The sequence below is a fragment of the Crocuta crocuta genome, unplaced genomic scaffold (assembly GCF_008692635.1).
Source record: "Crocuta crocuta isolate KB4526 unplaced genomic scaffold, BGI_CrCroc_1.0 scaffold31, whole genome shotgun sequence".
Lineage (NCBI taxonomy): Eukaryota > Metazoa > Chordata > Mammalia > Carnivora > Hyaenidae > Crocuta > Crocuta crocuta.
The window spans coordinates 4,240,737-4,253,423 of record NW_027528362.1 but is presented as its reverse complement, the minus strand read 5'-3'; the positions used below and the strand labels follow the sequence as shown (position 1 = coordinate 4,253,423).

The following is a 12,687-nucleotide window of genomic DNA, read 5'->3' as shown; positions in this document are numbered from 1 at the left end:
TTTTTTTTTAAGACTTCGAATTCTAAAAGCAAAAGATAGTATAAATGCTTCCTTGAATTGTTTTAATCATTGAAAAAAGCATTTTCAGATGCTGACTGCTTTATTGTCTGATTAATATAGTTATAAAATAATACAAAAGTTTTGGACTGAAAGCTTAGGAGTAAAATTCATAATTAAAACTTAATGAATGCTTTGCAATTTAAATTTCAATTGCTACTTTCTTGTAATCATAAGGGATAAAAGCATTAGAAAATAAACTTGCAAAAAATTTAAGTGGATATTGAATTAACAACTAATGTGTACGCAGGGTAGGCTCTTAAAAACAAAAAGTAAAAAAACAAACAATAACATAAATAAATGCTTCTGTTCATTTCAAACGTGATTTGAAAACAAGCAAAAGAAACAAAAGCCATGGTCTATTCAAACATACTGAATAGTTAACAAAAGCAAGAATATTTAACGAATGCTTTGTTGCCCCTTAAACTGATGGGTGGCTATTCTGCCCGGGCACAGAAATACACGGAACTTAAACTCAATCTTTTAAAATTACTTTGAATTGCGTCAAAATTGTCCACTCTTTTGCCTGGTTTGATTCTCTATTGCATGAGCAAACACTCCACATGGGTTACGAAGCCCTAACTTTCCCTTGCTGTTCAGTTTTACCTGGTCCCATGTCTCGGGACACCACCACCATGCTTCCTCTGAACATCATTCATTTTACCTCAGCATAAACCCGACATTCAACTGCCCAGCCGTTGATGGGAATATCAGCTTGTGTGTGCCTGAGAGGGTAACCCTTGGCAACACGGATCATTTCTTGGACCAGGTCCAGGCCAGTAATGCATTCTGTGACAGGATGCTCCACCTGCAAGGCCAATATCTGCCAGTCAATAGGTGTAGAAAAAGGGAAATAAACAGAGGCAAGAATAGGCAAGAACAATATCAACAGTTACTGGGTAAAATGAGCTTAATTAAATTTAACATTTAATCATTTTAACTAAAAAACTAAGAGCATACAATTAAACAAACAGAATCTAATACAAAGCATGATTTTAAGAAAAAAAAAAATCCCAATACCTAAAAAGTATATTGTAAACTATCTGCATTACTTGTCTCAGTTTTTAAGTAGATGGCGTCCAGCAATGCTTCCCCCTTTCAATTTTGAAACTAATTCTCATCTGAAAATTATGTATTTAGCTGCAATCCTCGGTATGGCTGGTAATCAACTATTCTGCTACATTTAGCATGGCATCCACAGAGGCAGCTTATGATTTTCCAAAGCACTAAGCTAGCCTGGTCTCACCCACTCTCATGCTTTCACTAACCTGTCCTGACAAGCAACCAGATTAGCGTACTCTCACATCAATGCAGTGTAGCAGAAAGGAGCAGATGGGCCCGTGCAGGTTGTTTTCCCTTCAGACCTACATGGGGAGTGCTTAGCATGCACAATAGCAAAACTGAGCCAGTGAAATCACTCTGCTCTCTCAGCAAATTGCCGATAACTACTTTGGATGATGCTGTCATGGGGATCCCTGGCCTTCCACACTCACACATGGGATACGCATGTACAAAAACACGCACTGACATACAGGGATGCTAACAGGGATACACATCACTGTGAATTTTCTTGATTGTTTACAAGTTCCTAAACTTAACAAAGATAAAATAAATCCACTTCCAGCACTGATAAGGAGTAAACAATAGGTCTCTCATGAAAAACCTTGAAAAAGGTTTAAAATTTTAAATAAAACTTTGGCCACATCTGCTACTTTAATACTAATTTCTTTTCTCATAAAAATTAAAGCATGTTCTATATGCACTTCATAATAGTTTCTTTATCATGACATGTCCAAATTCATAAACTCTGACACAGGAAAAGGTCAATGAACAAACAAATGGTCTTACCATCTTTAACTACACTAATTGAAGGACAGGACTTAGTCATTATAATAATCTTGAAGCTTATCATAAGCAGACAATGCCATGGTCTTAAAAAAAATGAAAAAAGCTTTGTAAAAATAAACAGATGGCATCCATAATTAGCTCTGTGTGTGTTATGAGTTTGTTTACAGTTTCAACAACATTTTAAGACATTTTGACATAATTTTAATGACAAATCATCACTAAAATAAGCATCTACCCTTTGTAAAATAAATGTGACACTAAATAAAGATCTTATTAGATAGTTCAAAAATTAAAATTTTCAAAGGACATTGTGGTTTTTTGAGAAACAAGATTCTATATGATAAATATAACAAGAAAGGAACAAGTGTAAAGTCCCTGTATCACTGCTAGAAACAAATCTGAATGGGAAGGCATCTTATCACTCCGTACAAAGTGAGCCTACTACGTGCCAAGGGATTTACGTCAATACTATTCATACACCTCCATAGGTGAGAAAACAATTTTAAAAGTGAATGATTTAATTTCCTCCTTTGGCTAGTGCCCAGAAAAGTACATACTATATACTAGGCAAACCAATATATACTGAATGAATAAATGAGCAGCAAATCCAGAGACACATCTAGAGTAAATGGTAGAGGCAGAGCTGGCATTCAGGTCACTCCAGAGATAGTATGACCTTTCTATTCTCCTCATGGAAAAATGTATATAAAAACATGTAGTAAATTGGGGCGCCTGGTTGGCTCAGTCAGGGGACCATGTAACTCTTAATCTTGGAGTTGTGAGTTCAAGCTCCACATTGGGTGTAGAGATTACTAAAAATAAAAACCAAACAAAACAAAACTTCAAAAAAAGCAGTAAACATAAACAGCTACATAATTAGGTGCTGCTGTCTTCTATAAAACACAGTATTATGAAAGTTTAAAGACCCAAATTCATTATAAGGCTCTGTTTACCTTAGAAGACTTTTCTGTAACTGTATAAAAGTACACAAGACCCATATTAAATGAAATCCAAAAATGGACCCACTTTACACCAACTTAGAATTACATAAAAGAAACAGCACATTTTACAATCTAATTTAGTGAGCTACAAGCATTTCAAAATAGAATAATTAAGTAGATAACTAGAATAACAACTGGCTGCTAAAGGCAAAATCATTACTTGCAGAACTTAAAAAATATATCCACTTAGGTTCAAGTATTGTTCAAGAAGTCTTTCTAAATACATTTTAATAGAATTCTGCAGTTATTCAACTGGATGTGTGAAACATTTCCTTCAGACCCTGCCTAGTATATTACCAGGAACCTTGTGGGTGTAACATTGTTTAAATAACCATGTGTGGCCCCATTTCTGAGAACCTGGAAACAGGTTCCCCTCTGCAAGTCAAACTCAATACTTAGGAGATCAGAACAGAGATATACAAAGAGACAAAACAGCTCTCAGGCCAAAATAAAATTCAATAGAAGTTTTAAAAATAGTTTTTAAAAGGAAAAAGAAAAAAAGAAAGGAGAAGGGAAGGGAGGGAGAATCAATGGAAAGTGAAGGCAGCTAACTGCAGTGAAAGGTGACTCAAAGAGAGAGGCTCCAAGACCGGTGCCTGCTAGGCCGACAACTGTGTCTTGCCCCCTCAAAAGAAAAATCTTTGTCAGTCTAATGCCAATAAACATATTTTCAGAGGGTTATTATGTGGAAGGGGGAGGGGGGAAGCCACAAGGTTTCTTTGTCACTTCTATTCAGAAAACACTGACTTCACCTAAGTTAAAAATGTTTTTTTTAATAAAGACTCCTCAGACTCATTAATCTGTCAGTAGGCTTTGGGATTCTCAAGGGGAGGACACTGTACAGCACTTATTTACCCACACTCCTCCTGCTTTTGCAGGATATCCTATAGGTTGAGAATTCCATGGAACACAAATTCACAAACAATGCCTATAACACTTAAAACACAGAACTGGATTCCCTTACTGTGATAAACAAATTTTTGAGGACCTGGCTTCATACATAATTTTTCTACCCAACAGAAATGGGCACTAGTTCCAAGAAGTACATGAATAAAGGATACACTAAATAGTGCGATTCTGCATTTGAAGGTTAATATATTGACATTCTAGTACATAACTCTCATGGTTTAGTCAACAAAAGACCTAAACTACCCCTGCCCCAAACACAAAAATTACATATGCCAAAAAAAAAAAAAAAAGACCCATAACAACTCAGAATTTCTGAATCCTCAAAGACAAATTTGTGACTGGGATTAGTGAGAGAGTGTACACTCTGCAGGATCTATTAGCAGCTGATAAATCAGTTTGTACTGGCAATGCCCCGATCTCTCCATGAATGTTTTGTTCAAATAGGTATAAACAACTATAATCATGAAATGTCATATTGTGGAACACACCATCATGCTAGAGTGAGTATGGTTCTATATGCCTACATTAGATGATTGCAAACATCCAGCTTGCTATAAATCCATTTGCTGTTTTAATTTAGGTTTGTCTTCTTGATCACCAGCAACCTGTGACTAATATCAGTGTTTGCATATAAACCTCTTGCCACTCTGTTTTCAAATGTATTTATTTCTTTAAATGTATTTCCCCCAGAAAAATAAATAACAGAGCTCATCAAATCCAACAATGGGATAAATTTGATTTTGCTTCACCTCTGAGTTCCTAATGTATCAAACTTCAATATTAATGAACTTGGAAAAACAAATCTATCTTTCTGGCATTGGGTCTGCCACCACAATCTTTAACCTCATTCCTCATTAAATACAAACCAGGAAGTATCTGAAACTAGTAAGCAAAAGTATAAGGAAAACATTCCAGTCCCAAAGTAACTCCCAATAAAACATCTTATTGATGACGAAGGGAAAAGTGGAAACTCTACAGTAAAGAAATGCAAGACACATCACTTAACCAAGCCAACCTCAGCAGTAATGGGAGAAAGAGACCTCGCAGGTCTCCTATGTGGTGGCCAGAGGAGGACAACACATTTTCTGCAGTAAACTTGCCAAAATGCAGTGCCTCAGTATCATCATCAGAAAACAGACAGATGCAACATGAGGGATGTTTTAGAAAATAAAGAGCCTGTGCTCATGAAAAAATGTAAAGATCATAGTTGAAAGAAGAAAAAGACTAACAAACTGTTCTAGATGGAAGAAAAGAGGTAAGACAAGTAAGTGTAATGTAGGGTCCAGAAAGTGTGTTATTTTACTCTGAAAGACTTTAGTGGAACAACCGGTGAAATCAGAGTATGATCTGGAGATTGGAGAATACAACACAGCATGTAGATATTAATATCCTGATTTTTTACAATGGCATTGTGGTGATGTAAAATAGTTTTGGGGGGTAGCCTGGGTGGCTCAGTTGGTTGAGCATCTGACTCTTGATTTTGGCTCAGGTCATGATCCAGGGACTCTGAGCTGAGCATGCATAAGACTGACTGACTCTCTCTCTCTCTCTCTCATTCTCTCTCTCTCTCTCCTGCCCCCCTCCCCTGATCACTTATACTCTCTCTATTAAAAAGAAGAAGGGGAGGGAAGAGGACGAGGAGGGGGAGAAGGAGGAGGAGGAGGAGGAAAAAGAGAAAGAATCATCTACTTATTTTTAGGAAATAATGACATATTTAGGAGAAAAGGAACACCAAGCCTGCAATATACTCTTATATGTTTCAGGGAAAGAAGACAGATATAGATACATATAGATAAAAGGATAAAGCAAATGTAAATGCTAGTCAAAGGTGTTCAAACATCTTTATAACATTTTGCAATTTTTCTGTACATCTGAAAGAATTTCACATAAAACTTAATAGAAATTAAAGCAACATCACTAAAGTTTGTTTTTATGTAATATTATTAAAATAAAGATATCTGATTTGACCAACATTTTATCTTCAATCAAACATAAAGATATTTTGGGTGGCTCAGTCAATTCAGCATCCAACTCTTGATTTCAGCTCAGGTCATGACCTCATTATTGGTGGGTTCGAGACTCATCTCAGGCTCTGTGCTGTTTGGGATTGTTCCTCTCTCTCTCTCCTTCTCTCTCTCTCTCTCTGCCTTTCCACTGCTCATGTTCTCTCTCAAATAAATAAACATTAAAAAATAATGATAATAATAAAGGCATCTGATTTAGTCAACATTTTCTCTTTAATCAAAATCTACCATTTTAAATTATCAACAGCAGATAATTTGTTCAACAGGTTTTCTCTGACTTAAACTTTCAAATATTTTGTGTAACTTACCTAATAATTCCTAAGATTTAAAGAATAGGTAACTAGGTTAACAGGCCAGTTTTCCTCAAGAAGAACAAAATTCAGGCAATTCTAATTATACATTTAGGTTAACCTCAAATGAAAATTAACACTGAGAGAAGTTGAATAGAGAAAAAAGTCACAAAAAGTATGGAGAGAAGTTAGAACAAAGTGTTTACCTGGCCATGAGATAGAAGGAGGGTGATGAAAAGTATTCAAAGTTCCTTAAATGAAGGAGTATTTGGTTGTAATTGTCAATGGTAAATGGTGATCCAATTGCCTAGTCAAAGTAGAAGCTGTCCCCAAAGGAAGATGACCCAATCAATATACCTAACTAACATCTTCATGGCACTGAAATTCACCAAATCCCACCATATGCATGAACTTGTTCCTTAATACTCCACTCTCATTTTACAGAGAAGGCATATGAGTTACAAAGAAGAGGTATTTGGTGAATGAACATTAAGAATATCTAATAATCAGGGGTGCCTGAGTGGCTCATTCAGTTAAGTGTCCGACTTAGGCTCAGGCCACAATCTCACAATCTGTGACTTTGAGCCCCATGTTGAGCTCTGCACTGACAGCTCAGAGCCTGGAGCCTGCTTCGGATTCAGTGTCTGTCTCTTTCTCTGCCCCTCCTCTGCTTGTGAGCTGTCTCTCTCTCTCCCTCAAGAAAAGAAAAAACATTTTTTTAATGTTAAAAAAATAAAAATGTAAAAAAAGAATAATATTCAAATAATGTTATTTTAAATTAATGTAATTTTAGGTAACATCTTTATTAAATACATCAAGTCTTGGGGCACCTGGGTGGCTCCATGAGTTAAGCACCCAACTTAGGCTCAGGTCACAGGCTTGCAGCTCATGGGTTCGGGCCCTGTATCAGGCTCTGTGCTGACAGCTCAGAGCCTGGAGCCTACTTCAGATTCTGTCTCCAGCTCTCTCTGCCCCTCCCCTGCTCACACACTGATCTGTCTGTCTGTTTCTTTCTCTCTCTCTCTCTCAAATGTAAACAAACATCAAATAATAAAAAATAAATAAAGACATCAAATCTAACCTGACAAATGTTACAAGACTTAGTTTGGGAAAGCTCTCTTTGGTAAGCAGAACCTGTTCGATTCAACTCAACAGAGCAGTGTAGGTATAACTACCTGTTGAGTTATAAGTAAATTGCCCTGTTATATAAAATTGAGTTTCATAATGGTATTTGGCATCAGAGGTCCCTGTTCGGTTTGTTGTTATTCCAGCCTGAAAGGGTAACGGATGCCATTATTTTGGGTTCTGCTCTTTCTGTTCAGAGAGCTTCTTTGTCCAGAACAGAATCTAGCATACATCTATTAAAATTCTGAAGCCCTACCTCCTGAGAATACAGGATTTCAAAATAAAGATCTAAAGTTATTAGATTTTGATCCACAGGACTCAAAGATAAAAAGCACATTGGGAAATAGGCCCCAATACAGGATTCCTGTAAACTCACCTTGAAAATAATGGCTATATTCAAGTGTAGCAGTGAAAACTGAAGAGATTCTATTATAGAGCTTCTCCAAGCTTCCCAACACAAATAATCAGATGAAGAAAGGATAAGAGCTTTATGTTATGGGCTGAACTGTGTACCCCCCTCCCCCCATTTCATATGTTTAAGCCCTGACCCCAGCACCTCAGAATATGACTGTATTTGGAGACAGCGTCTTTAAAGAGGCAATTAACTTAAAATGAGGTCATTAGGGTGGGCTTTAATCCAACGAGACTAATGTCCTTAAAAGAAGAGATTAAGACACAGACAACACACAGCACAGAAGACAGACCATGTGAAGACACAGGGAGAAGATGGCCATCTGCAGGTCACAGAGAGAGGCCTCCAGAAGAAACCAACACTGTGAACATCTTCATTTTAGACTTCTAGCCAGAACTGTGAGAAAATAAATTTCTGCTGGTCAGGCTACCCTGTCTGTGGTACGCTGTTACAGGAGTGCTAGGAAACTAACACAGAAACAAATTTGAAAAATTAAAATCTAGGTAAGAGTCCAGAACTCAAAGACACCAAAACAGTTTACAAGATGCTTTCAAACGGAAAACTAAGTGAAGGCAAATGACCAGTTTACCTATACACATCTGTGTAATAAAAACTTCTTTCCTTCAACTCTCTAAGACTCAATAACTATAAAGGAAAGAACAAGCATAGCCTACAATGTATTCTCACTTTCGTATGAGACTGGCTTCAAATATTCCAGAACACTCCAGGTCTGGCTTACTCTAAGCCAATTTGTGTCTTGGCCTGACTTTAAAAATAATCAAAAAGGTCAACTTCTGCTCATATCTAAAATGTCCCTTCTGGAAAGAATGCAGTTTTACAAATGAGCCACAAATCCACTTTCCCTGTAAATCCTCCCAATTCTATCAATTACTCTTTCAATCAACACTCTAAAGCAGACCGAACTCTTTTAGTATGGACAATCCTTAATATTTTTAAAATCCAAAACTACTCTGAAATTAGATTATGGTATTTGTTCAGATATAGTCAATTCTTAGAAACCAGAATTTGGGTTGCAATAATTCTTCATTTTTAATTAAGTGAAATAGCGAAATAGCAAAGAGTAAAAATCAGTTTAGAGTTTCTAAAATCCTTCTGGAATATAAAGATATCACATGGTACAGAATTATTTGATGGGAGGTGGGGGTGTCTGGTCTCCATAGAATTTCAACAATTCCATTATACTTTCTCTTCCATCTCATTGCCAAAGTAGATTCTGATTTCACTGTAACAATCATATATAATTACCACATTATATATTAGATTTTTAATCTAACAAAAGTGGGACAATTCAGCACTCTGTTCTTAAGGATACAGAATAGCCAGCTGAGCATGCCTGGGCGTTCACTACTATAAGATATTATTCCTTTCTACTTGAGACTGTTCCAACTCTTAGAATCTTTATAGACTACATAAAGGCTGTTTTTCCAAAGAACTAAAATCTAAAAATAACCAGTATTTGGAAATTAGCAATTACACACACACACACACACACACACACACACACAGACAGACACACACACACACAAATTTGGAAAGGTATATTCAGGGTCCTAACAATCTTCTAGCAAGAAGGTCTAAGCAAAAATAACTTATGACTGTAACAAGCATTTTTATCCATCACCTTCATTTTTAGATTTCCATTTCCTTTTCTTCTAATCTCTTTCGCAAACACCATTATGATAAAAAGAGGTTTTTTGAAGTGGTTTATTGCAAGTATAATTGTTCATTTGCAACAATGTTTCTGCAGTTAACTGACAAAAGAATAATTTTTTGAATTTTTTTTTATTTATTTCTGAGAGAGAGAGAGAGAGAGAGAGAGGGTGAAGAGGGGAGGGACAGAGATTGAGGGAGACACAGAATCTGAAACAGGCTACATGCTCTGAGCTGCCTGTCAGCACAGAGCCCAACACAGGTCTCGAACCCACGAACTGCAAGATCATGACCTGAGCCAAAGTCAGATGCTTAACCAACTGAGCCTCCCAGGCGCCCCCAAAAGAATAATTTGAAAAGTTATTAATTTGTGGCTCAGTTTGCCATTTGAAAAAAAAATAACTACTGACAAGCTTTCCTAATAATGACGAAGTGACAGTAAACATGTTATCCAGAATGTCATGGTGAGATTCTCAGGAAGAATAAGTGTCTAAATAGGGCACTTTTCTGAGCATTTTAAATGCATTAACTCATTTAATGCCCACAATCCTATAAAGCACGTGCTACAGTTACTGTCCCTTCATAGATGCAGGCAATGAAGCAGGGAGAAGTTAGGGAACTTCCTCACTGTCCTACAACCAGGAAGGAGTAGGGCTAGGATTTACTTGCACTAAGTCAGAATTGTGGATGTTTGCAACTAACGAAAACAATGACTAAACGACTTGACCATTAGTCAGCTATAGTTGTTCTGAACCATTTCAGGGTCTGGAACCTCACTAAATTTCTCTCTAGAAAAACATGTATCTGTTTCCAGAGGGTCCACAGATTCCTCCAAAGCACTTTAACGACATCCAGGTAACCCTGGTTAAATACCTCTGCTTTGGAAGATGGCCAAACCAGCACCTCTCCCCTCCACATCCCAGGGTCTCTATTCCACTCCTCCCCCCTCCCCAACCCCCAGCCCTGAGTCAGTAAGCAGTCCAGGATGCTGCAAACAGTGATGGAGAGCAAGTGGCTCTGGTGTCCCGTGAGCCGGGGGAAGCCTGGAGGCCAGCTTCAGAGATCGCCAGGTAAAGATGTGAAAGAAGAGGTCAGGGAGACAGCTTGGCCTGCAGAGATCTATGCAGCCGGAAAACATCGTCACTAAAGGCTCCGGGAGAGCGCCTGATCACTTTCCTAACAAGTCTGAGCAGTCCATGAATATGAGCTGGATTCTGTCCTTGAGACAAAGAAAAGGTGAAGAGACACACGTTCTTCCTGACCTCAGGAGGATGTGGCTGTTCTGCAGCCCCTGAAGGACTGCTGCCACTGTGAATAGTACAGCAAACCCAACTCAGTACTGAACCCAAATCAACTACAATAAAGCCACAGCAGGCAGCTTACCCACCAGGGACAGGGCAATCATTCAGAATCATGACTACAGACACTAGTGAAACAGAGCAGCTGAGGAACAGGGGGGAAGAAACCTACCAAAAAGCAAAGGGGAATTGAGAAACTTCAAGGGTAGTAATACATGCACACATACCCCCATTCTCAAGGGGACTTTCTGGGATAAAATAACACAATTTCCCAATTACCCGATTTAATTGACTACTTTAAGGAAAAGACATAGCCATTAGAACTCAAATTAGGAGCCTGGAAGAGCAACATGAACAAGTATCAAATAACAGAACACAGGGGTGCTTGGGTGACTCAGTCAGTTAAGCATCCAATTTTGGCTCAGGTCACGTTATCACGGCTCATGAGTTTGAGCCCCAGGTCGGGCTCTATGCTAACAGCTCAGAGCCTGGAGCCTGCTTCGGATTCTGGGTCTTCATCTCTCTCTGCCCTTCCCCAGCTCATGCTCTTTCTCTCTCTCTAAAATAAACAAACATTAAAAAAAGAAGAAAAAACAGAACACAAATAAAAAATAAAAGTAATCATGTGCAAAAAGACACAAGCTTCAGAGAGCTTATCCAGTATACCTAACCCACAATAACAGGAGCTCCTGAAGGAGAAAACTAACAGATAAGAAAAGGAAGTAGTTAACAAGAAGAAACTTTCTCTGAAATGAAGAAACACTTAAATCTGTACACTTCAAAGAAAATTAAAAGGCAGAGTTTAAGAACATGAATACACGCCTAAGCATGTCCTGGTGGAGACAAAAAAAAAAATCCCTCAGTTCCAATTATTAAGAGGAAACCGGGCCACCTTTCAGAGAGCAAGAATATATTACATATAATGGAGAACAATCAGAATGATCTCAGACTTAACATTAGAAGCCAGGACACAGTGTATCAACTGTGTATCAGTGTATCAACTACTGAAAGACAAGAGCAAAAACATGAGAATCCTATACTCAAAATACCATTCTCCTTCAGGCTAAAGAAATATATTTGAGGATGTGGCATTTCTTCTTTTATTTTTTAATGTTTATTTACTTTTGAGAGAGAGAGAGAGAGAGCAAGCGAGCATGGGCACGCAAGCGTGGTAGACACAGGGAGACACAGAAACTGAAGCAGGCTCCAGGCTCGAGCTGTCAGCACAGGACCCGAGGCAGGGCTCGAACTCACAAACTGCAAGATTACAATCTGAGCCAAAGTCAGATGCTTAACAGACTGAGCCAACCAGGTGGAGGATGTGGCATTTCTGAGGACAGCATCCATATATTCCAACTGAAGAAACTTCATGAAAAACTGTTTGAGTGAAACCAATGAGATAGGGCAGAAATCTCAAAAAAGGGAAAGACAAAAATGCTATAGAAATGAAAACGCTGTGCATACAGAAGCTAAAAGCAAGTCTGGAAACAGAAGAGATCAACTGTAAGAGAAAACCAGAAACAGCTTAGAAGTATGAGATTATCTCAGAGAATCTTCAGTGTTGCAAAGGTGGAGGAATTCGTGATTTCATCTTTATAAGTATTATTAATGGAGAAAGTGTATGAAGAGGAAGGTGAACATAAATAAAATGTTAAATGATAAGAGATTTTTCCAACTTACCAATGGGAAACAACAGGAAAAATTACCAAATTAATTCAGGCAACACATTAAAAAGGGGGTTGGGTGGGGGCGCCTGGGTGGCTTAGTCGGTTAAGCGTCCGACTTTCGCTTAGGTCATGATCTCGCGGTTCGTGGGTTCGAGCCCCGCGTCGGGCTCTGTGCTGACTGCCAGCTCAGAGCCTGGAGCCTGTTTCAGTCTGTGACTCCCTCTCTCTCTGACCCTCCCCTGCGCACGCTGTCTCTCTCTCTCTCCTAGAAATAAATAAAAAAAAAAAATTAAAAAAAAAAAAAAAAGGGGGGTTGGGGGGACAGAAATAAAGGTAATTTTGAAATATAAACATAGAGGAGATAAAATCTAGTATTTAAAATTAG

General features: G+C 38.0%; 1 protein-coding gene across 2 annotated transcripts in view; it reads right to left on the bottom strand.

The window, feature by feature from the left end:
- PCCA (propionyl-CoA carboxylase subunit alpha) overlaps nt 1-12,687 on the bottom strand; it is a 402,236-nt gene that overhangs the window by 216,880 nt on the left and 172,669 nt on the right. For both annotated transcript variants that reach the window (XM_077753890.1, XM_077753889.1), the window contains one exon: nt 722-865. In XM_077753890.1, the coding sequence (XP_077610016.1) occupies nt 722-865 (144 nt within the window). The remainder of the gene's footprint in view (nt 1-721; nt 866-12,687) is intronic.